This window comes from Budorcas taxicolor, chromosome 10 (genome assembly GCF_023091745.1).
Source record: "Budorcas taxicolor isolate Tak-1 chromosome 10, Takin1.1, whole genome shotgun sequence".
In the NCBI taxonomy this organism is placed as follows: Eukaryota; Metazoa; Chordata; class Mammalia; order Artiodactyla; family Bovidae; genus Budorcas; species Budorcas taxicolor.
In genome coordinates this window covers 49,652,517-49,678,998 of record NC_068919.1, presented here as the reverse complement: position 1 = coordinate 49,678,998, position 26,482 = coordinate 49,652,517, and the positions used below count along the sequence as shown (strand labels likewise).

The 26,482-nt window shown below is 38.9% G+C and overlaps 1 protein-coding gene and 1 non-coding gene across 2 annotated transcripts in view; both read right to left on the bottom strand.

Moving 5' to 3' along the window:
- SLTM (SAFB like transcription modulator) overlaps nt 1-8,806 on the bottom strand; it is a 43,282-nt gene extending 34,476 nt beyond the window's left edge. The window contains exons 1-2 of the mRNA XM_052646665.1: nt 8,645-8,806; nt 7,591-7,678 (exon numbers count right to left, since the gene is read on the bottom strand). Coding sequence (XP_052502625.1) covers nt 7,591-7,678; nt 8,645-8,806 — 250 coding nt within the window. The remainder of the gene's footprint in view (nt 1-7,590; nt 7,679-8,644) is intronic.
- Nucleotides 8,807-21,836: 13,030 nt separating this feature from the next.
- Nucleotides 21,837-21,898, bottom strand: LOC128054884 (U7 small nuclear RNA). Its single transcript, XR_008200032.1, has one exon. It is a non-coding gene; the product is annotated as a U7 small nuclear RNA (small nuclear RNA).
- Between the last annotated feature and the right edge of the window lie 4,584 nt (nt 21,899-26,482).

Sequence of the window (26,482 nt, the reverse complement as noted above, 5' to 3'; positions counted from 1 at the left end):
CCTACTTAAAAGATATTATTTTAGTAAGAAGTGGTTAACTCAATGTATAGACACCATCTTTGAAATGGAAGCCCTCAGCATAACAACAAGCTACATATACTATGCACACTGCATGGCGAGTTTCACTTGCTTTCATTTACTTAAAGGAAAACTAAATTACACTACATCAACAAAAACAACAGACGCAGTCACTACCGCTGCTTAAGCAGCTTCCACAGTGCAGGCACTAGGACACATGCTCCATATATATCAATGCATGTATTTTATCCTCTTAACTAGCCCCATTCTACAAAATAGTGAAAAGTTAATCAGATTACAAAGCTAGTAAGGGCAGTGCTTCAGTTTAAACCCGGCTCTACTCCACTCCTCAAAAACGACAAAAGCATTAGCTACAAGGTGCCAGCAGTTAAAAATGTCATCTCTTTTAGCATGAACAGAGGCTCCACAAGCCACATCTGTAAAATTTTAAAATGAGAGAGTCACAGAGATTATGTAACTTGTCCCATGACAAACAGGCAGCAAGAGGCAGAGATACAGAGAAAGGTCCAAATTGCTATCCTTTATTGTTTTTAACAATTGTATCACATGAAAGCACTGGACACAATGTGTCAGCAGCTTATAAACATAAAAACTAAAAGGACGAGATTTTTCAAACATATATTAATGAAACTAGTAATAACCTGACAGGCACATAATAAACTGACATTTTACGCACTAATTTTTGACTGCTCTCATAATCTGTAGCTGCATTTATTTACACATGCTCAATTAGCAACTATATTGTAATTTCTTCCTTTATAAAAAGTATCATCCCTCCCCCATACAAAGATAATTCACCTCTCAGACAGCTAGGATGCTCATCATCCAGCCCAGAACCTACTACAGTGCTGTATAACAAGCATCATATAGGTCTTGAACGGCAATGATGCAGTTTCTAAGCTGGTCGCTAGCAGTAAACAGAGTTCAGACTTTTATTCAGCCCTCACTGTGACACGCCAATCAAATCAGCATCATGTACAACCCTGTATTGTCACTAAGGACTATAAACTTGGAGTTGAATGATACTACAAAGTATATCTACAGATTCCTAACTTTTATGATGTCACAGACAAGAAATAACTTAAAAATCAAATCCCACTTAATTCAACAAGCACCACTAGCTTAGACACATCTTTGTACAGTCAGTAACCATTTATACCTCATCTCCCATGTAAGCCTGTGCTATGAAATGTCCTATAACAAACTAATAAATGAATCTTTTGTTCTTCAGGGAATCTGGCATGTACCAAAGAAATATGAACTGGTCCAAAGGAAAGCAGCACCACCAGGATGAGGAAGCTAACTGAAAGCGCAATGTAAACAGACACCTAACTAATGCTTTGAGGAACAAAACTAAAAAAGAAATTGAGTAAAAAGATAGTCTGAATAGCAAAATAAAAAATGGAAGCAAAATTACTTATCACATCTCAAACTATCAGAGTAGTAACATACAGCTATCTTGAAATTACATAAAATATACTGCAATGTTCTTTGCACGATTATAGAGTCAAAAGTAAAAATACACCAAAGGAAGAAGATGCTAAAACACCTCCTTATTTATGCATCATAAGTTTGTATAGGTCCACAAACCCTTAATGAAACCACTGGGGCCAGACATGTTTTAGAACTGTCAGATTTTAAAAGAGTACAATAGTGTATATACCAATTATTAATTTAAACCTCCCAATGGCTTCTGGACCAGTCTCTCAATTAATCACGGAAATAACATTATAAATAGGTTCACTTTTGCCCAACTTTTCAGAATACTTGTGTTTCAGAATTAAGAATATAGATTTCAAGATGAAAATTTGGTTTTCTCCTTATGTTCTTAAAAGGGTTGGTAATTTTCCTCTTCAAGTTCAGAAATACCTCCAAAAACAAAAACAAAACAAAAAATCTACTTAGTAAGTAGAGTTTAAAGCAATTTGCCAAAAAACTTTGTGGCTGAGTAACTTTTCCACTAAATATTAACGAAAGTTATGAAACGCAGAAAAGGTTCAGTCACAAAATTTCTGTTAGAGAAGAGGGAATAAGACTCAGAGACCAGGCCAAACAGAACAACGTTAACATTTCCAGCAACAGCCTCTCCCCAACTGCACAGAATCTTAAAATAATCATGTACTATTGTCTTCTGTTAACTGTTGGCATATGTGTTTTAGCCTCTCTTGTATTAAAGAAATCAGATTTCTCATTTGCATATTGTCTTAAACATAGCAGTCATCCCATAGGTCATTTTATTTTTAAAAAGTCTACCATAAAGATAGTTCATATTCATATAATAAAATAAATCTGAAAAATACCAAACATATATTTTAAAAATCTCTTAACTGAACATCCACACACACCTGTGAACATTTATTTGCACAAGATTTTCAAAGGCAGCAAAAATGTAACTGAGTTCTTAGTGGATTACTTTTCTATCCTATCAATTAGAAGAAAGTAGTACTGCTTAACTCTCAGCATTTTTGTGCAAATCAAGTAAAGCAATATGAAAGTTTTCTGAAAACTGTATAGAGAATTAATCACATATATATGCAAATAGAGACTAATTGTGTAAGGCATAGAGAACTAACCACCAGGCAGAAAGGGATGAATGAAAATGACGCTAAGTTTCAATGAGGCTAGAGCACCCAGTGGTTCTTTAGCTGCTTGAGAATCACCTGGGGAACTTTTAGAAAATACTGATTCCTGGGGCCCCCAAAGAGTAAACAAAACCAACTCTCTGGGGGGCAGGAGCCTGGTATCTGTTTTTAAAACTTAAATGACTCAAATGTAGGTTAGATTGAGTGTAACCAAAGAAGATGGAATAAGACTATGAGGAAGGTTACTATTTTCAGATTCTCCAGACTAGAGAAAATTTAAATTCTGCCTACTAGAGTAGATATAAACTTGTATTAGTTCTCAAAAAGGTAAAAAACAAAAACAAAAACAAATCCTTAAACATAAACCTCTTACAAGTACATGCACATGTACATATACAGCTTAGATCAATAAAATGTAACTTCTGATAAAGTCAGAGTGGTGGAATTATGGGCAATTATCACTTTTTTGTACTTTTCTGGATTACCTAGTTTTTAAAATGAAAACATTTCACTTTTATGATCTGGAAAACAATTCTGTAAAGCCATAATACAAACTATTCCAGGATACCAGAACTAGAGGCTAACTGGGACTGTGGAGTTTATGGTGTGAACGGTTAACTCCTGGAACTGCACCACACTGAGGCCCTTTTACTGTCATATGTGAGATCTTAAATAAATCAGTAGATTTCAGCCTTAAATCCTAAGCCATTATTCAACCTCTTCATTAAAGTCATTTCTGATGCCACCAACTGGTAATAATGATTGCTTTTTCCTCTAATTCCTAGACAATTCACACTTCATTTTACATGAGTTCATGAAAGAGAAAGTCAGAATCTTCTACCCTTGATTCAAAATGCCTGGAAGATGAATGACATGGGAGAAAGACATTTTCTTAAAGTACTAGAAAATTTTACCTCTCTCTCCACCAAGATTGTTGATACACACCATATTTGACACAATAAAATAAAAGTAAAAAAGTACTTTGATAATAAACATAATCTACCATATACAACTGCATAGTTCAAATGCTGGTTTTAAGAACAGAGGTAAAACTGCCTGATTTTGTGAAATGAAAATGACATACACAACTTCTGAGGTCAGACAATATTCTAGCAAAAGTTATGAGGCTTTCCAACACAGCAACAACTTGGTAAGGGAGAAAAGGCAGGTGCCCATGATTCATGTGTTCTAAAAGTAACTGTATTTCACATATCAGTGTTTAAGGAGAAGCCACTAGTGTTTTTGAGAAAGGCACCTTCAAAAGAAAAATCATATAGAAGATAGTAAAGACTATTAATCTCTGATACGGTGCTTCCTACAAAGAAATATGCAGTTAAAGTAATCACCAAAAGACATATTTTTCAAAGCAGTTGTTAAGAAAGTCATCATATGACCCTTGGTATTCATTCAACAAGTATTTTCTGAGCACCTCTTATGCGCAAAGCGAGCTGCTAGGCATTACAGAAACTAATGTAAATAAAAGCACAGAGCTTCTAGCCCAGTAGGTACCCAAAAAAATTTGACACTTTTGGCCTCAGAATGCTTCTCAATGCCACAGTTCTGATTAAAATTTCTTTAACATCCAAACATACTACAGTTAAAAAAAGTTACAGTTTACTATGATACTATATTAAATTCATTTTATGTGGTTGATCACTATATTTTTACTTGGCATACAAATTTTAGAAAGCTTAACAGAGTAAACATGTAATTAATTATACTGATTGTGTAACTGAGTATGGTACTTTACACACATTAATCAGGCATTATGTCTGGATAAACCTGTAACCCAAAAATATACTCTATAGTGGGAACAAATCAGATTTTTAAAAACTTAAAAGTATTGTGAACTTCAATTCAGTTAAATACTGACTATATATACTTCTGAATACTGCACTGATTAACTACTTTAAGTAACTTTTGCCAAAGTTTAGGTGACTCTAAAGGTTGAAAATCCGAAAGAATGATATGCTATTTACAAGTGAACCAAAAGAAAGTTTACATCTATAATCTCTAACAGAGGCTAATGAGGAGTTAGTTCTACCTGTTTAACCGCTTTCTAACACACACCCAAATAATGACCATAAATCTCACTGGTGAAGCTTTCTTCTACATAGCAAAGAGAATGAGAAAAGGTTCAGAAGTGAGAACCAATCTAAGCTACAAATTTCACTGTAACAACTACAAGTAGATAGATTTTTACAAATATGTTAGTCATAAATATTTGGACTCACTATAACATTATCAACATTTGTTACAAATTTGTGAGTTTGTGCTTATAATAACAGTATTTTTTAAATATCCCACAAAATACTTAAGGATGCAGATTCCTTTTCCTTTAATCTGTCAAAACACAATCATTCTAACACAAAAAATTTTCTTAAGAAACAGGGACTCTGCACTTGTAAGAGAACAAGCTTAATATTTCACCTAAGAAATGTTAAGACCCAGGAAGCTTCTCTCACCTTATCATTCAACACCATTTAACTTTTACTTGCTACATTAAGCCACATCATCATAAGAATTATTTATTTTGTCTAACAAGCTATTAAATGTTTTATCTTGGTCTTGTCTACATGACTGCCTCCTAGTAAACCCTTTCTTTATTCTTTTCTTATTTTATTTTAGTATGCTCAGCTGAAGAAATCTATACAAACTGAGGAACAATGAGCTTTCCTGTTCCTTCCTTATATATCTATTTTAGCTCAACAGAAAGAATGTTTCTTCTGGCTCCTGGTTACATATTATTATTAAATTTCAGAATTAAGAGACACTTACAGATGGTCTAGTAAATTTTCCACTTTTATAAGAAAGAAGTAGACCCACTGAAAGAAAAGTAATATGATCAAGATAAAATTATTTTCAAGACAGATACTAAGTGAAATAAGATGTGGCACAAAGAACCTTATTTTAGAATAATATTTCATTTAAAAAATCTGTTAATTACTGATATATTTAAAGTTTCCCTATTCAAATTTGATGCCTAAAAAGTTATTTCTAAACTTAAAATTTAAAATAATCTTATTTATAAGCATCTTAACTGTAAATTAATTCAAACCAGGTTCTTGGTTTGCGGCTTACATTTTATTTTTTGTAATTCATAGGATTTTGAGAACAATGATAAATGGAACTCAAGGAGACAAGAACTATTTATCACACATGTCCCAGAATGAGTCTGATGAAGTCCTCAGCTGTAGTCTGCTGCAGACAAATAATTAATATTGCAACTCCTAAGTAAATACCACAAGATACCTTAACATCAGGGTTATGGAAAAATTAAATTTCAAGTATCCTTATAGTCTATACAAGAGGGAAAAATTAACATACTTATATACGTATGTACATATGTATACTGAAAAACTTCTTAAAATGGTTTATTGCTGAATTTACTTCTAACGGTAAGATGAAGTTCCTAATGACTGAAAAAGGGATACACACAGAAATTAAAAGTAGGTGAAAATAAATAAATGAGATTTACTTTACATGCTAAGTTATTAATCAGCTTTAATAACTTGGGACCATAGTGAACATACAACATCTATGAAACTACCACAATGTGCTAAATAAATGACATGAATCAAAATCATTATAAGAAATCACTATAAGAAACAGGGTTAATTCCTGATGTACTTATTCCTGAATTTTTTTATGCTTCCTCATTTTGAAATTGCCTCTGGGTTTGTCGGCAGAGGCTTCTCAACATGCTTCTCTAAGCACAGGGAAATGTATCTCTCAAACTGATATACTGAGCAAGAATTAATGGAAAGCCACATATCTTCAAGGTAATTTTCTAACTCCTGTAAACTCCATTTCCACCAGTCATTCCCATCCTATCCTGGAAATGCTTCTTAGCCCTTTTTAATTTCCTTTGGCACAAACAGGAGACTCTTGCAAAGGCAGGAAAACTCACATAGAGAGATACCATCAAGATGTCCCTGGTCCCGATACTCATACAAGATTGCTTAAGCTCAAACTTGACTATTCCCTTCTTTTCAACGTTATTCCATTCAACCATTTTACTGCAGTTGTAATCAGTCTGGTCTACAGCAGAGAGTAGCAAATCGATCACTTCAAGCAGTAAAGAGTGTTAGGTTTTTAAAATGCTGCAGCTGCAAGGAAATTGTAGGTAGGTACCAGGATTCAGATACCCACACAATGCCCACCCTCTAACACTGTCCCTTATGGGACAAAGCAAGAAATCCGTAGTCATTCAAATAAGGATTTCACCAGCTAGAACCTTTTAAACATATCTAAGCCCCACTTACATTGTTAAAATGTTAATTTAAAACCACCCTTACCTATTCACTAAATCACCATATCCCAGAAATATATTCTGGCCTAGTTTAAAAGTTAGAAAATTGACATCTTTAACATATATATCCCTGTGAGTTAAAACTTTTTTTAAAAGCTGATTAGTCATGGATTTTTGGATTCTTTTTCCCCTACCTTGTTAGTATGATTGGTGAGGTCTTTTTGAGTTTTACTGAAAATTAGAATGTATAATGGCCTAAATGCAAATTAAGTTCACCAAGACAAACAAAATAGTAAACACAAAGGTTATAAAATTTTAATATACTAGAGGAAACAGCAAGGAGCCAAGGTGAAAGATTTGGTAGGAATTCCATCAATACTCTGCCAATTGTGGGGCAAGGTAGACATGTTTTAAACCATATTTTATTCTTCAGGTCTTCACACTATGAAGGAAGAAATATTATGAAACTTGACTTTGTAATTTACTCGGAAGCAATAAAGAACTGGTTTCACTTTCAGGACAACTTCAGCCAAATCTTAAGGGCTACTAGTCACCCAAAGCCTGGCAAGAGTACTTTTCTTCCTTGACCCAACAAGGCAGAGTGCCAGAGGGAAATAGCAAAGAGTAGCACTATATCAACAGGGCAAGTGGCATAAGAGCAGAGGCAAGTTATATAACCAAAATATATTTTAAAATATGTTTATAACTCGTAACAACCTTTGCCTTTGGTTGGTTTCTTGTTTGGAGTATCAGTTGAAACAGTTAATTCAATATTATCTGGATCGCCTCCTTCCTCTTCAATAGCCTACATTAGAAAGAGAAGTTAATATGCTACACAGTCTATCTAAACTTATTTTATAAAAACGAAATGAAAAAAAAAAAAGCAAACCTCAAGCCTCAAGACATTAGGATTGCCAGTCATTTCATAAACCAACTTCACAAAGGAGCAATTAAACTAAACAAGTGAGAGAAACTTTCAGGAGGAAATATCATTAGGTAGAAAAATCACATGGAGCTTTACACTTTACCTAGTCGAGAAAATTAACTATCACATATTATCATACTGAACAAAACTCTAAATATTCTCAATTGCAAAAAAGTTGCTAGCTACGAAAGTAAAGAACGAAAAGGAGCTTCCCTAATGTCTATAATGCAAACTTAGTTCTCCTCTACTATAATTCCAACGCTCACTCAAACCAAAAAGATAATCAGGGAAGAAAAAGCAAATTATTGTGCTAATGCAAAAACTGAAAACCCAGCGGACAAACCTTTCTCTTACCCACCCATCAAATCCCACTACCAATTCCCCGCTAGTATGGGGAGAAAACGGTTGAGCACAATTAAACGGTAACTTTGCAGAAGTCACCAAAGTAACCAGTCCCTACGAGGCCAAGAAATGCACGCGCTCACCATCTCTAAAGACTGGGGACCGAGCGCCTCCCGGGTCTCCACGATCGCCCTTGGGAGGCCGCGCCGGCCGGCCGCAGCCCTCGGCAGCCTGGCGGGGACGTCCCGGGGGAGGCAGAGGCGCGCTCGGCTACGGCGGCCAGTCCCGGGCGGCTCGCGGGCCCCTGGCAGGCCCGGCCCGGCGCGCGGGGGCGGGGGTGCTGCGGGAGGGTCCTCACTCTCCCCGCGCGCGCGGGCGACGCCCGGGACTTCCCCACAGCACCGCACCGTGGGCCCCGGAGGCTGAGCGGCCAGGGGCTGCGGCGGTAGTCGGGGCTCCGAGGCGCGGCCTAAGCTCGCCTTCCCGGACCTCGCCGGGCCTCACCTGCTTGAGTCGGGAAACGAGCACGGTCTTGACTCCGGTGATATCCAGGTTTCGCCGTTTCAGCTCGGACTTGAGATCGATGACCCGCAGATCGGTGATCTTTTTACCTTCTGCCTGACCTGAAGCGGCCGAGGCTGCCACAGCACCGGTAGCGGCAGCCATTTTAGAAGAGCGGCGCGCTGCCAAGGCAGCGAGTGAACTGCAGGGCGGCGGCAGCGGCTCCAACTTCGACTCAGGCCTCGCCGGCTGCCGGCGCCGCGCAGCGCTGCGCACAATGAGCCGCAGGCCCCGCCCCCTGTTCGCCACCCCGGCGCAACCTGCAGCCGCCACCAGCACCCGGATGACAGGCGCGCGTGCGCACTAGCGGGGTGGAGAAGGGCAGGCGCTCGGCGCGCGCTGGGGAGCGGATCGCGGCCACCTGGGCGGTGCGACCCCTTGCTAGGACTGGGAGATCGGGCGCGTTCAACCGCACCAACGTCTGCCGTGCCGCCGTTCCTCCGCCGCTTCGTTACACATTTTCTGGCAACGTCTCGAGTCTTGAGCAATAGCAGTGCGCCGGGTACTCTCGTCATAGATAGTTCGCGCGTTACTCAACCCGAACCAAGGGGCGTGTCCTTGCCCTAAACCTTTTCCAGGGAAATACTTTACCGTCCCTGCTGAATAATCGGAAAAATGTGGCCACCGTACGCGAAAGAACTAGGTTCCCAGAGTTCCGTTCAAAGGCAGGAAAGGAACTCGAGAGCGGTTAATATAAAGAATATATAGGGCTGGCCTGTGTAACAAGTCCCACTCTTCGGACGTCTCATGGGAAAACATGCCTTTTTTTTCCAAGGAGGTTTAGTTTATTCCAGGGCTGCCCATCTCACTGAAAACACAAAACAAAACAGGACACCTTCCCATCTGCACTAGCCTTAGTTTGTTGTCATCTCCAGAAGTCCTGGCGGCTCAACACAAAGTTGATTACTGAAAAATGAATTTGGTTTGTAAGGACTTGTTACCGTTCTCGTATACCCTGTTCACTGTTTTCTCCCGTCAAATTTGGGCTTCCAGGAACAATGACCATCTTATGAGGGACTACGCTGTACAAGTAACTTTAGCCAATATGACTAATAATCAAATCAAAAGCATTTATGGATTAAAACTATTCTACAAACTCCATAAACAGAATATGACGCTTAATTCTTAATTCTTGGCATTTCCTGGTTTTAAAAATTCAAATTGATGAAGTCTGGGTCGCTTTAGATTGCCTTTTCTCATTAGCTAATTAGAGCAAAAAGAGGAAAACTGGACATTATACAATAATGCTTGTCAGGTAAGTATTTATGGTTTATATGACTTGTAATAACCCCTAATCCTTCTGATCCCTGTGAGGAAAATCTCTGTAAGGCTTAGAGAGATTAAGTGGTTTGTACATTTTCACATAGCTGGTATGTGGCTGAACTGGTGCTGAAATCCGGTCTCCTGATTCAAAAATCCACCTCTGTCTCTATTACAAGTTGACCCACAGTCATAGAATATTAGAATTCAAAGGATCTTTAGGAATCTTTTGGCTCAATCCTCTCTTTTTAATAGATGAAGTTTTTTGAAGTTTAACCTAAGGACCCACAATTAATTACTGACGGAATTGGCTCTAAACCTCAGTTCTCACCCCAGTGTCTTTTCCACTCACCACATTGCTTTCACCTTCTGTGGACACTTGTAAAGGGGGGGTTACATTTGTGGTTGTTCAGTAACTCAGTTGTGTTCCACTCTGGGACCCCATGGACTATAGCACACCCAGGCTTCGCTGTCCTTCACTGCCTCCTGGAGTTTGCTCAAGCTCATGTGAGTTGATGATGCCGTCCAACCATCTCATTCTCTGTCACCCTCTTCTCCTCATGTCCTCAGTCTTTCCCAGCATCAGGGTCTTTTCCAATAAGTCTGCTGCTGGCATCAGGTGGCCAGAGTATTGGAGCTTCAGCTTCAGCATCCATCCTTCCAATGACTACTCCATGTGGATTTCCTTTAGGATTGACTGGTTGGATCTCCTTGCAGTCCAAGGGACTCTCAAGAGTCTTCTCCAACACCACAGTTCAAAAGCATCCATTCTTCGGTGCTCAGCTTTCTTTGTAGTCTAACTCTCACATCCATACATGACCACTGGAAAACCATAGCTTTGACTAGACAGGCTTTTGTCTGCAAAGTGGTGTCTCTGGTTTTTAATATACTCTCTAGGCTATATTAACCCAAAGATCATGTTATCTGTTGAATAAACGAGTTTTTGTCTTTTAAAAAATCTGACAGTGGAGTTATCTTAAAATGGAGACCTGTACTTTCAGATCTGAATTACTGGAGGACACATCACCTGCCAAACTGTCAAGAATGTTTAACTTCATAATGAGAAAACAATCAGACAAATCTAGCAGTAGAACATTGCACAGAATAACTCATCTGGATTCTCAAAGCAGTGCAGTTGTCTGTTGGTATCAGTGGGGCACTGGCTCCAGGAACTCCTCAGATACTCAGATCTGCAGATGCTCAAATCCTTTATATAAAATGGTATCATGTTGGGCTTAGTCATGTCTTACTCTTTGCGACCCTATGGATCTTGCCTGCCAGGGTCTTCTGTCCATGGGGATTCTCCAGGCAAGAATATTGGAGTGGGTTGCCATTCACTTCTCCAGAGGATCTTCCCAACCCAGGGATCAAACCCAGGTCTCCCAGATTGCAAGCAGATTCTTTACTGTCTGAGCCACCAGGGAAGCCCAAGCATACTGGAGTGGGTAGCCTATCCCTTCACTGCAGGATCTTCCCAACCCAGGAATTGAACCCGTGTCCCCTGCATTTGAAGTGGATTCTTTACCATTTGAATCTGTATTTGTGTATTTGTGCTTTCTAGGTGATTCAGTGGTAAAGAATCTGCCAATACAGGCAGGAGGAGCCGCAGGAGACGTCAGTTAGATCCCTGGGTAGGGAAGATCCCCTCAAGCAGGGAATGGCTATCCACCCCAGTATTCTTGCCTGGGAAATCCCATGGAAAGAGGAGCCTGGCAGGCTACAGTCCATGGGGCCACAAAGAGTTGGACTCAACACACGCACATTTGCATATAACCTGTGCACATCCTCCTGCAGGTCTTACATCATCTTTGGATTACTTATAATATCTACGACAACGCAAATGATGTATACATAATTTTAAATACAATGTGAATGCTATATAAAGAGTTATCAGTACATGTAAAATTCAAGTTTTGCTTTTTGGAAATTTCTGGAGTTTGGGGGGGAATGTTTTTGATCCAGCATTGGTTGAATCCATGGCTATGGAGGTTCTGACCATATCGTGAAAGTAAAAATAGTAGGGCACTTCTTGAATAAAGATAGCTAAAGAAATACGGTAACTAAATTTTATCTATCACTGTTGTTTGGATCCTGGATCAAAGACTGAAAAAGCTGCTAAATGGACAACTGGAAATTTTGGTTTTGTGTTATGGTATCAGTGATAAATATCTGGAGTGTTATATCATGGTTACTTTTTAGAATGTCCAAGTTCTTAGGAGATACTTGCTAAAGTTCTTAGAAGTGAAGTATAGTTCTGTCTGCAGTTTATTTTCAAATGGAAAAGGTGGGCGGGAGCACATTGTGAGAGAGAAGAAGAGAGAGAACATACAAATAAGTTACAATAACTGTGGCAAGATGTTAATCATTGGGGAGACAAATGTGACAAAATTAGGCAAAATAACAATTAGGAAATCTAGATGCAAGGCAGAAGGTTGTTCACTGTATACTGTTTATATTTTTTGTAAGTTTGAAATAATTCAAATTAAGTTGGGGGAAACCCATGTTGTTATTCAGTTGGAAAGTCATGTCCAGCTCTTTGTGACTGCATGGACGGCATGCAGCACACCAGGTTTCCCTGTCCTTCACTGTCTCCAGGAGTTTGCTCAGATTCATGTCCCATTGATTTGGTGATGCTATCTAACCATCTCATCCTCTGTTGCCCCCTTCTCCTCCTTCCCTCAATCTTTCCCAACATCAGGGTCCTTTTCAATGAGTCCACTCTTCACATTAGGTGGCCACAGTCTTGGAGCTGCAGCTTCAGCATCACTCCTTCCAATGAATATTAAGGGTTGATTTCCTTTAGGATTGACTGGTTTGATCTCCTTGCTGTCCAAGGAGTACCACAATTCTCCAGTACCACAATTTGAAAGCATCAATTCTTGGGCACTCAGCCTTTTAAGGCATAATCTTTTATTGATGATGTCTTTTTAAAGACATAATCTATCATGAAAACACATCTAAAATTGCAAATGTAGCTAGGGGGATGAAAGAAATATACAGTGTTCTGAGAGCCTATAGTAGGAAAAGCTAACCCTTGTAGGGAAGATAGAATGATCCTTATATTATGAAAGAGAATACTGAGGTTCAAAAATGTTGATAAGGGACTTCTCTGTTGGTCCAGTTGTTAAAACTCCAGCTTCCAATGCAGCGGGCCTGGGTTTGATCCCTGGTTAGGGAACTAAGATCCCATGTGCTGTGCAGTCAAAACAAAATGTTTTAACTTAAAGAAAAATGTCACTAAGTAGTCTAAAACATAGAGTTAGTAAATAGAAAAACTAGGATGATTCCAAACCTATTGCAATTTTTTCTGTAACATCTGTTTTCCATCCAAGTTTATTTGCATTCCCTGAAAAGAGTGTTTTTTCCTTCCTCCTAATGCTAAGCCCCAATTAATCCTATTCACTGTTTTTGTTTTTGTTTTTTTTTTGGAGACATCTTACTCTCTGTTTACCATCTTCCTGCCCAAAGTCAATTGTTCCTTACTCCTACTTTCAAGTAGGCCTTTGTGGTGGTGGTTTAGTTGCAAAGTCATGCCCAAGTCTCCTCGACCTCATGGACTATCTCCTACCAGGCTCCTCGTGGGATTTCCCAGGCCAAGAATACTGGAGTGGGTTGCCATTTCCTTCTCCAGGGCATCTCCCAACCCAGGGATTGAACATGGGTCTCCTGCATTGCAGGCAGATTCTTCACAAACTGAGCCACCAGGGAAGCCCTCAGGTAGGCCTTAAAACCTTTTGTATCATGAAATATCCTTGCTTGACCTCCATATTTACTGTTGGCTATAGTTGTATCATTGTATCCTTCTAATGGAGCTCTTCAGGTAATGACAGAGGAAGTAAATCAGATGTGTCCCCTCTGAAAATAATAAAAATGCTTGTTCCATACAAATACATACTTTCAGTTCAGTTTAGTTGCTCAGTAATGTCCAACTCTTTGTGACCACATGAACTGCAGCACGCCAGGCCTCCCTGTCCATCACCAACTCCCAGAGTCTACTCAAACTCACATCCATCGAGTTCGTGATGCCATCCAGCCATCTCATCCTCGGTCGTCCCCTTCTCCTCCTGCCCCCAATCCCTCCCAGCATCAGAGTCTTTTCCAATGAGTCAACTCTTCACATGAGGTGGCCAAAATACTGGAGTTTCAGCTTTAGCATCATTCCTTCCAAAGAACTCCCAGGGCTGATCTCCTTTAGGATGGACTGGTTGGGCCTCCTGCAGTCCAAAGGACTCTCAAGAGTCTTCTCCAACAACACAGTTCAAAAGCATCAATTCTTCGGCACTCAGCTTTCTTCATAGTCCAACTCTCACATCCATACGTGACTACTGGAAAAACCACAGCCTTGACTAGACGGACCTTTGTTGGCAAAGTAATGTCTCTGCTTTTAAATGTGCTGTCTAGGTTGGTCATAACTTTTCTTCCAAGGAGTAAGCATCTTTTAATTTCATGGCTGCAATCACCATCTGCAGTGATTTTGGAGCCCCCAAAAATAAAGTCTGACACTGTTTCCACTGTTTCCCCTTCTATTTCCCATGAAGTGATGGGACCGGATGCCGTGATCTTCATTTTCTGAATGTTGAGCTTTAAGCCAACTTTTTCACTCTCCTCTTTCACTTTCATCAAGAGGCTTTTTAGTTCCTCTTCACTTTCTGCCTTAAGGGTGGTGTCATCTGCGTATCTGAGGTTATTGATATTTCTCCTGGCAATCTTGATTCCAGCTTGTGCTTCTTCCAGCCCAGCATTTCTCATGATGTACTCTGCATATAAGTTAAATAAGCAGGGTGACAATATACAGCCTTGACATACTCCTTTTCCTATTTGGAACCAGTCTGTTGTTCCATGTCCAGTTCTAACTGTTGCTTCCTGACCTGCATACAGATTTCTCAACAGGCAGGTCAGGTGGTCTGGTATTCCCATCTCTCTCAGAATTTTCCACAGTTTATTGTGATCCACACAGTCCAAGGCTTTGGCATAGTCAGTAAAGCAGAAGTAGATGTTTTTCTGGAATTCTCTTGCTTTTTCAATCATCCAGAGGTGTTAGCAATTTGGTTTCTGGTTCCTCTGCTTTTCTAAAACCAGCTTTAACATCTGGAAGTTCATGCTTCACATATTGTTGAAGCCTGGCTTGGAGAATTTTGAGCATTACTTTACTAGTGTGTGAGATGAGTGCAATTGTACAGTAGTTTGAGCATTCTTTGGCATTGCCTTTCTCTGGGATTGGAATGAAAACTGACCTTTTACAGTCCTGTGGCCACTGCTGAGTTTTCCAAATTTGCTGGCATATTGAGTGCTGCACTTTCACAGCATCATCTTTCAGGATTTGAAATAGCTTGACTGGAATTCCGTCACCTCCACTAGCTTTGTTCGTAGTGATGCTTTCTAAGGCCCACTTGACTTCACATTCCAGGATGTCTGGCTCTAGGTAAGTGATCACACCATCATGATTGTCTGGGTCGTGAAGCTCTTTTTTGTACAGTTCTTCTGTGTATTCTTGCCACCTCTTCTTAATATCTTCTGCTTCTGTTAGGTCCATACCATTTCTGTCCCTTTATTGAGCCCATCTTTGCATGAAATGTTCCCTTGGTATCTCTGATTTTCTTGAAGAGATCTCTAGTCTTTCCCATTCTGTTGTTTTCCTCTATTTCTTTGCATTGATCACTGAAGAAGGCTTTCTTATCTCTTCTTGCTATTCTTTGGAACTCTGCATTCAGAAGCTTATATCTTTCCTTTTCTCCTTTGCTTTTCACTTCTCTTCTTTTCACAGCTATTTGTAAGCCCTCCTCAGACAGCCATTTTGCTTTTTTTACATTTTTTTTTCATGGGGATGGTCTTGATCCCTGTCTCCTGTACAATGTCACGAACCTCGGTCCATAGTTCATCAGGCACTCTATCTATTAGATCTAGTCCCTTACAAAATACAAATAGTTCAAACAAAAACAAATGTTTGTATTTGTTACAAACAAATACATAGTTCAAATCTTCTATGTCCTTACTGATTTTCTGTCTGCCTGTTATATTAATTACTGTGAGAGGTGGGTTAAAATTTTTCCAAGAATGTGGATTTGTTGATTTTCTTTGTAGAGCTGTCAAAGGTTACTTTATATATATATATATATATATATATATATATATATATATATATATATATATATATTTTTTTTTTTTTTTACTTTATATATTTTAAATCTTTGGTTTTGGTTCATACAGAAGTACAGTTGTTAAATCTCAATCATTGTTAAGTGAGCCTTTTTTCTTTAATGGATTTTTTTTCCCCTTTAATACTGTACTAGCTGTCTCTGGGGTCGCCCAGAGTCAGACACGACTGAAGCGACTTAGCAGCAGCAGCAGCAGCTGTCTCTTGGCTAGTGTTTACAAAGCTTTGCCTTCAGCCTTTATTGTGTGTTTCTTAAATGTGCTTTTCTAACTAACATACAGTTGGCTTTGTTTATTTAATCTAGGCTGACAATCATTTCTTTTACCTGAAATATTTAATACAGTAATAGTTAATGTAATCACTCTTAAATCTGGATATACGTCAGAGTTCTCCAGAGAAACAGAACTATCATCCAATGTGTGTGTGTGTGTGTGTGTGTGATCTCCTCAGCTTCTTTCTTTTCATGAAATTCACCATGGTAATCATTACAGGTATGTTATTAAGGATGCTGTTTACTGTTTCACAGTGCTCCTTTAATATTATCTTTTAATAATAATATTTGTTTCTAGTCTCAACATAAGGAAGATTCCTGATTCTTCTGAGCTATATTATCTTGTTGATACTTGTGAATCTTGTAGCTGATTGCATTTCCCTATTGCCTTTGGCTGAAAGGAATCTAAAGCTAGATTTGTGGCTCTTGTCTAGAATTTGTCCATAATTTTGTGGTATGTATTTCTGTATCACAACTATCTCTGGGTAAATTTTCCTATCCTCATTTAGTTTTCATTGGTTCTCTACATTCTAATTCTATTTAGGTTTCTACCCTGATATTACCTGTATTCATGTAAACTCTTGCAAATACTATTAGAGAATAGGACTGGCAATGTTTAAACACATAAGTAAATGTAATAAAATATGGTTCATTTAAAGTGGCACTTAGGGCTTCCCCGGTGGCTCAGTGACAACGACTCTGCCTGCCAGTGCAGGAGACACAAGTTCAATCCCTAACCTGGGAAGATCCCACATGTCACGGAGCAACTAAGCCCCTGTGCTAAAACTATTGAGCACCCTGCCCTGGAGCCCGCGTGCCACAACTGCTGAGTCCATGTGTTGCAGCTGCTGAAGCCTGTGTGCCCTGGAGCCTGTGCTCCACAACAGGACAGCCACAGTGAGAAGCCTGGGCACCAAAACTGGAGAGTAGGCCCTGCTCACACTATTTAGAGAAAGTCCATGCAGCAACGAAGACCCAGGACAGGACTGCCAAAAATAAAATGAATAATTATTTTAAAAATATAAATAAACTGGCACTTATGGCAAAGAATTAGTGTGTATTTCACATCGAAAATTCAGTTTCAGAATTTTAGATTGCATCACTGTCTCATTGTTAAGACAGGTTTTGTTGCGTAAACCAAAGGTGAAGCAGTGGAAAATATTTTTAACATGAATCATTTTGTCTTTATGTACAGCTTAACACTTAATATTGACCATGGTCAAGTAATTTAAACTTTCTCAGCCGTAATTATCTCATTTGTAATGTGAATGAAGTTGACTTAATGATCAGTTCGAGGAGATGGTACCTCTTAGGTGAAAAAACAGAATAGATTATTACTACTAACTAAATTGTTCTGGGATATTGGAAAGCTATCTGATCTCTGTAGGGTTTACTTGACTCTGGTGGAAAATAAGATGACTGAACTGGATGATCCTTAAGAGCCTTTACAACTCTTTTTCTTTTTTAGTTTATTTTTGTGCTGAGTCTTTGTTGCTGTTCGGGCTTTTTCTAGTTTCAGAGAGCAGGGCCTACTCTCTAGTCGCAGTGTACGGGCTTCTCATTGTAGTGGTTTCTGTTGTGAAGCTCTGGCTATGTGAACTTCAGTAGTTGTGATGCACAGGCTTAGTTGCCCTAGAGCATGTGAGATCCTCCCCAACCAGAGATCAAACCGGAGTCCTCGGCATTGCAAGGTGGATTCCCAACCACTGGACGACCAGGAAAGCCCCCCTTTACAGCTCTTAATTGAATTATTCAACAAATATTTATACAAAACTGAGTAAAACAAAAGACTTGACCTTTAGAAGGTCACAGTACGGTTAGAGGGTAAATGGATTAATTAAAATATTAAATTTATTAAGTAATTTCTTATTATTAAATTAATTAAATTATTAAATTAAATTATCCCTGAAATCCCCAGGTCAGTAGGTGTCCAATATGCTACTGGAGATCAGTGGAGAAATAACTCCAGAAAGAAAGAAGGGATGGAGACAAAACAAAAACAATACCCAGCTGTGGATGTGACTGGTGGTAGAAACAAAGTCTGATGCTGTAAAGAGCAATATTGCATAGGAACCTGGAATGTCAGGTCCATGAATCAAGGCAAATTGGAAGTGGTCAAACAAGAGATGGCAAGAGTCAACATCGACATTCAAGGAATCAGCGAACTTAAATGGACTGGAATGGGTGAATTTAACTCACATGACCATTATATCTACTACTGTGGACAGGAATCCCTCAGAAGAAATGGAGTAGCCATCATGGTCAGCAAAAGAGTCTGAAATGCAGTACTTGGATGCAATCTCAAAAACGACAGAATGATCTCTGTTCGTTTCCAAGGCAAACCATTCAATATCACAGTAATCCAAGTCTATGCCCCAACCAGTAATGCTAAAGAAGCTGAAGTTGAACGGTTCTATGAAGACCTACAAGACCTTCTAGAACTAACACCCAAAAAAGATGTCCTTTTCATTATAGGGGACTGGAATGCAAAAGTAGGAAGTCAAGAAACACCTGGAGTAAGAGGCAAATTTGGCCTTGGAATATGGAATGAAGCAGGGTAAAGACTAATAGAGTTTTGCCAAGAAAATGCACTGGTCATAGCAAACACCCTCTTCCAACAACACAAGAGAAGACTCTACACATGGACATCACCAGATGGTCAACACCGAAATCAGATTGATTGTATTCTTTGCAGCCAAAGATGGAGAAGCTCTATGCAGTCAGCAAAAACAAGACCAGGAGCTGACTGTGGCTCAGATCATGAACTCCTTATTACCAAATTCAGACTTAAATTGAAGAAAGTAGGGAAAACCGCTAGACCATTTAGGTATGACCTAAATCAGATCCCTTATGATTATACAGTGAAAGTGAGAAATAGATTTAAGGGCCTAGATCTGATAGATAGAGTGCCTGATGAACTATGGAATGAGGTTTATGACATGGTACAGGAGAGAGGGATCAAGACCATCCCCATGGAAAAGAAATGCAAAAAAGCAAAATGGCTCTCTGGGGAGGCCTTACAAATAGCTGTGAAAAGAAGAGAAGCGAAAAGCAAAGGAGAAAAGGAAAGATATAAGCATCTGAATGCAGAGTTCCAAAGAATAGCAAGGAGAGATAAGAAAGCCTTCCTCAGCGATCAATGCAAAGAAATAGAGGAAAACAACAGAATGGGAAAGACTAGAGATCTCTTCAAGAAAATTAGAGATACCAAGGGAACATTTCATGCAAAGATGGGCTCGATAAAGGACAGAAATGGTATGGACCTAACAGAAGCAGAAGATATTAAGAAGAGGTGGCAAGAATACACAGAAGAACTGTACAAAAAAGATCTTCATGACCCAGATAATCACGATGGTGTGATCACTCATCTAGAGCCAGACATCCTGGAATGTGAAGTCAAGTGGGCCTTAGAAAGCATCACTACGAACAAAGCTAGTGGAGGTGACGGAATTCCAGTCAAGCTATTTCAAATCCTGAAAGATGATGCTGTGAAAGTGCGGCACTCAATATGCCAGCAAATTTGGAAAACTCAGCAGTGGCCACAGAACTGGAAAAGGTCAGTTTTCATCCCAATCCCAAAGAAAGGCAATGCCAAAGAAAGCTCAAACTACCGCACAATTGCATTCATCTCACACGCTAGTAAAGTAATGCTCAAAATTCTCCAAGCCAGGCTTCAACAATATGTGAAGCATGAACTTCCAGATGTTAAAGCTGGTTTTAGAAAAGTCAGAGGAACCAGAGATAACTTGCCAACATCCGCTGGATCATCGAAAAAGCAAGAGAGTTCCAGAAAAACATCTATTTCTGCTTTATTGACTATGCCAAAGCCTTGGACTGTGTGGATCACAATAAACTGTGGAAAATTCTGAGAGAGATGGGAATACCAGACCACCTGACCTGCCTGTTGAGAAATCTGTATGCAGGTCAGGAAGCAACAGTTAGAATTGGACATGGAACAACAGACTGGTTCTAAATAGGAAAAGGAGTATGTCAAGGCTGTATATTGTCACCCTGCTTATTTAATTTATATGCAGAGTACATCATGAGAAACGCTGGGCTGGAAGAAGCACAAGCTGGAATCAAGATTGCCGGGAGAAATATCAATAACCTCAGATATGCAGATGATACCACCCTTATGGCAGAAAGTGAAGAGGAACTAAAAAGCCTCTCGATGAAAGTGAAAGAGGAGAGTGAAAAAGTTGGCTTGAAGTCAACATTCAGAAAATGAAGATCATGGCATCCGGTCCCATCACTTCATGGGAAATAGGTGGGGAAACAGTGGAAACAGTGTCAGACTTTATTTTTGGGGGCTCCAAAATCACTGCAGATGGTGACTGCAGCCATGAAATTAAAAGACGCTTACTCCTTGGAAGGAAAGTTATGAGCAACCTAGATAGCATATTCGAAAGCAGAGACATTACTTTGCCGACTAAGGTCCGTCTAGTCAAGGCTATGGTTTTTCCTGTGGTCAGGTATGGATGTGAGAGTTGGACTGTGAAGAAGGCTGAGCGCCGAAGAATTGATGCTTTTGAACTGTGGTTTTGGAGAGGACTCTTGAGAGTCCCTTGGACTGCAAGGAGATCCAGCCAGTCCATTCTGAAGGAGATCAGCCCTGGGATTTCTTTGGAGGGAATGATGCTAAAGCTGAAACTCCAGTACTTTGGCCACCTCATGCGAAGAGTTGACTCATTGGAAAAGACTCTGATGCTGGGAGGGATTGGGGGCAGGAGGAGACGGGGACGACCGAGGATGAGATGGCTGGATGGCATCACTGACTTGATGGATGTGAGTTTGAGTAGACTCTGGGAGTTGGTGATGGACAGGGAGGCCTGGCGTGCTGCAATTCATGGGGTTGCAAAGAGTCGGACACGAATGAGCAACTGAACTGAGTAGGGGATATAAACATAATTTCATTGAAACAGAAAGGGAATTATGGGCTCTAAGTGCCAAGGCAGAGCGAAATTCGGCCTGTGATAGTGACGTTCTTTGTTCCTTATTTTAGGGGGAAAGTCATTAGTGTTTCAGTACTAAGGATGATATTAGCTGTAGGTGTTTTATAGAGTTTTTTTTCTAGATTGAGGAAGGTTTCCCCCAACTATTTTTCATTTGCTGTGAGTTATCATGAATGGATATTGAATTTTGTAGATTTTTTTCTGGATCATTTGAAATAATCATCTAGTTTTTCTTTCATAGTGTGAAAATATGAGTTACATTGACTGATTTTTGTATTATTATATAAATCATGCATTCTTATGATTAAGCCATGATGTAGTATCCATGTTTATGTATCACCAAATTTGATTTACTAATATTTTGTTAAGGAGTTTTGTACCTATTTTCATGAGGGATATTGTTCTAAATTTCCTTTTAATATGTTTGGCATTGATTTAGGGCAATGCTGGCCCCATAGAATGAGTTGAGTTACATTCAATCACATTTTTTTTTTTTTTTTAGGCTTTCCAGTGTGAACTCGAAAACCTGCTAGACAAATTCCAAAAGAGCTGTAACACTCAGTCATCTATTTTCTACAAGAGTTTGTGTATAGAACTGGTATTATTTGTTCCTTAAGTGTTTTGTAGAATTCACCAATGAAGCCATCTGGACCTCATGTTTTCTTTAGGGAAGTTCTAAAACAATGAAGTCAATGTGTTGCTCTAATGTGATGTCCTCTCTCTCATTCTTGTTATTGACAATTTATTTCTTCTCTCTTATTTATATTAATCATAAAAAGTCTGGTTACTGGTTTATCTGTATTACTGACATTCTCAAAGAACTAGCTTTAGATATCACTCACTTTTCTTTTTTGTTTTTATTTTCTATTTCATTGATTTCTGCTCTTATTTTTTTTCTATCTGGAAAATTAAAAAAATTTATTTTCCATAGTGGAGTTCATAATATGTGTAAGCATAATGACATAGTACATAGAGATAAACATAGGACAGACTTTTAAAAAATTGAAATATAATTGATTTATAATGTTGTGTTTGGTTTCAGGTATACAGCAAAGTGATTCAGTTAGATATACATATATATTCTTTTTCAGATTCTTTTCCCTTGTAAGTTAGTACAGAATATCAAGTACAGTTTCCTGTGCTATACAGTAAGTCCTTATTGTTTATCTACTTGATATATGGTAGTATATATATGTTAATCTCAAGCTCCTACTCATTTATTCCCCCTTCCCTTTCCCCATTGGTAACCACAGGTTTCTTTTCTATGTCTGTGAGTCTATTTCTGTTTTGTATATAAGATGATTTGTATCATTTTTTTAAAAATTCTACATGTAATTGATATCATCCGGTATTTGTCTTTCTCTGTCTGGCTTACTTCACTTGTATGATGATCTCTAGGTCCATCATGTTGCTGCAAATGGCATTAATTCATTGTTTTTATTGGCTGAGTAATATTCCATTTATATTTACACCACATCTTCTTTATCCATTCTCCTGTTGATGGCCATTTAGGTTGCTTGTCCATGCCTTGGCTGTTTTACATAGTGCCACCGTTAGCATTGGGGTGCATGCATCTTTCTAAATTATGGTTTTCTCTGATATAGGCCCAGAATTGGGATGGCAGGGTCATACGGTAGGTCTAAAATAGTAGCGATTTTAATGGCAGCTGTTGTTCTTCATCAGTTTAACTTCATAAAAGAAGTTTATTAGCAGAGCTAATGTCTCACAGACTTACTAATTCACATTCTGTAACAAGTTAACTTGTTTCCTTTTTGTCACCTCTTCTCTCTGCCTCTAATTTATTTTCTAGCAGTTCACATTCATATTCCAGTGTGTGCTCCTCCAAAAATGCACTAGCAAAATGTAGATCATTTACACTCATTCCAACGCAGCAGATCCTCTTTAGGGGAGATGTCATCATCCATGAGGGGTTTGTTTTCTTTTTCTACTGCTTTGTCAACTCAACTAGTCATTTCTCCTTTTGTTTTGGTCATACTATTATTTGCTTTTTGAGTGCCTCCTGATTGAGTCCACACAGATTTGAATGCACAGCAGATTTCACGATATTAGAGGAGGCAGTAGGTTCCCTTCGGAGAAAGCAATAGCAACCCACTCCAGTATTCTTGCCTGGAAAATCCCATGGACAGAGGAGCCTGGTAAGCTGCAGTCCATGGGGTCGCTGAGTCCAACGTGACTGAGCAACTTCACTTTCACTTTTCACTTTCATGCATTGGAGAAGGAGATGGCAACCCACTCCAATGTTCTTGCCTGGAGAATCCCAGAGACGGTGGAGCCTGGTAGGCTGCCATCTATGGAGTCGCACGGAATCGGACACAACTGACGCGATTTAGCAGCAGCAGCAGCAGTAGATTCCCTTAAGTCATTTTGTATGTAGTCTTCTTTTTCATCTGGGGTCCACAATCAGCAACTGCCAGTAACTAATCAGTCTCAGATGGAGCTTCATTTTGTCTCAAGCAAACACTATGGGCAACACACTCCTCAGGGTCTACTGAGACATCAAATGGTGCCTCATATGAACAGTGCTTTTCTGTAAGATGGTTAAATCCTGTGCTCATTCTGCTCAGCAAAAAGAGCTGTCTTCCAATACACACAGCAGGCTGAAAGGTCTAAAGTCAGAGAGACTTTGGAAACCTCACATTCAGGTTACAGATCTCTTGGCTCACATCAGAAGTGTTCAGAGACTCTGTCTGTGCTTTATAAAGGAGGCCATCCTAGGCCTTTAGTGCTCACGATCCTCCTCCTTGGTGTTCTTTGAAGTGTTCTTTGTTAGTAACTCCAACCTGAATGATTTGGAAGTAGAAATCCCGAGGAAAGACCTTCATACTAAAACATCTTTCTAACCAGTACTCTTCAAAGTATAAGGACAGATGAGCATCGAAGAATTGATGCTTTTGAACTGTGGTGTTGGAGAAGACTCTTGAGAGTCCCTTGGACTGCAAGGAGATCCAACACATCAATCCTAAAGGAAATCAGTCCTGAATATTCATTGGAAGGACGGATGCTGAAGCTGAAACTCCAATACTTTGGCCACCTCATGCGAAGAACTCATTGGAAAGACCCTGATGCTGGAAAAGATTGAAGGCAGGAGGAGAAGGGGATGACAGAGGATGAGATGGTTGGATGGCATCACCAACTCAATGGACATGAATTTGAGCAAGCTCCAGGAGTTGGTGATGGACTGGGAAGCCTGGTGTGCTGCAGTCCATGGGGTTGCAAAGAGTCGGACACGACTGAGCAACTGAACTGAACTGAACTCTTCAATTTGTCAAAATCATCAAAAACAAGGAAAACTTGAGAAACCACCATAGTCTAGAGGAGTCTAAAGTGACATGAACTAAATGGTTTTTGAGGAAAATTTCTTAAACAAGTTCTTGTTGCCACGGGAAACACAGGAGCCATACGAGCTTCCAGCCCAGCTGCTGGGTAGCCTCTGAGGCCCTGTGGGGGCCGCACAGCCCCAGCTGGTGCCCGCATGCCTTATTATAAGTTTTTAAATTTTATTTCCTTCTTTCTGCTTGCTTTCAGTTTAAGTTGCTCTTGTAGTTTATTAAGTTGGAAGGATAGGTCATTGATATTAAAGTTTTCTATTCCAATATAAACATTTGATGCTACGCGTTTCCTTGAAAACATAGCTTTAATGGCATCCCATAACTTTTGAATAATTGTGGTTCTGTTTTCATTCAGTCCATAACATTAGACTTTTTCTTTTGTGACCTTTGATCCATTGGTTATTTATGTGTTGTGTTTAACTTTTAATTATTTGGGGAAATTTGTTCAAATATCTTTCTGTTACTGAATTTTAGAATACTTTAAGTTGAGAGGATGCTTTGTATGAATTTAATCTTTCTGAACAGACTTGTTTTATGTCACAGAACATAACTGATATAGCTTGGTAAATATATCATGTACACTCAACAAGAATGTATATTTTGCTATCATTTTGGGTTTTTTGTTTGTTTAGTTTTTTTATCCCTGTCTTGATTTACTGAAGTTTCATTTTTATAAGATGTGTTTAGTTGAGGATTTATTTTGCTTGGGCTTCGTGGGGCATCTTGAATTAGTAGACTATTAATGATCATCTCTTCAAAATATTGTCTCAGATCCCTTCTTTTCTCTTTTTTTTCTGGGACTTCAATTTGTCTTGTTAGGTTCCCTCACTGTATCTGATATCTCTCTTCAAAAACAAACCAACAAAAAAGACATTAACTTTGAAGAAACTGCACTTAAACCCAACACTGACATTTCAATGACAAGAACTTCAGAAAACAGTGAAATGTTATCTCCAAGGTGCCTTGAGAAAATAACTACTCTTCTGGATATACTTCTATAAAGAAGGTAAAATTAATATGTTGTTAGAATATATTAAAAGAAATTATATTTTTGAGAAAATTAAAGTTATTCCAACAGGAGATAAGCATAAAGAATATTCTCCAAATCATTCATTATGCAGAAAGAAAACCCTCTTGCATGAAAGAACAGATGCAGAAAGTGATGGAGACCAAAGAAAATTATAATTATGAGAATAAATCACATTGACAGTGAAAGTAGGAGGCTTGAAGAAAGAATAATGTGGCATTTAAATTATACAGAATTACAATAATAAATGGTGAAAATATCGCAAAAGATGTGTGTGCATGTTGGGGGATGTATGTGGTAAATGCTTTTACACCATTCATAAATTCTTCCCTAAGAGGATAATAAAAGTAAGAATGGTTTTGTTAAGGAACTTTTAAAGTAACTAGTAAGAGAATAAAACAGTGAGGCTGCAATAAGATGCCATTTTATACCTACTAGGATGACTAGATGATCTACTAGTAAAGAAGATTGACAGTAACATGTTGGCCAGGACATGGAGATATTAGAACCCTCGAAAAGCTAAGCATAGAGTGACAGTACGACCCAGCATTTCCATTCATCCATTCATACGTATACATCAAAAAGAATTGAAAACAGGAACTCAAACAGAGACTTGTACGTCTATGCTTATAACATCGTTATTCACAGTAGCCAAAGACAGAAACAATCTCAGTGACTCTGGAGAGATGAATGAATCAACAAGGTTAGAACTTCAGAAATCTTTGTTTTGGGAAATGTCTTATTACTTCTTTCATCATTTCTTCTCT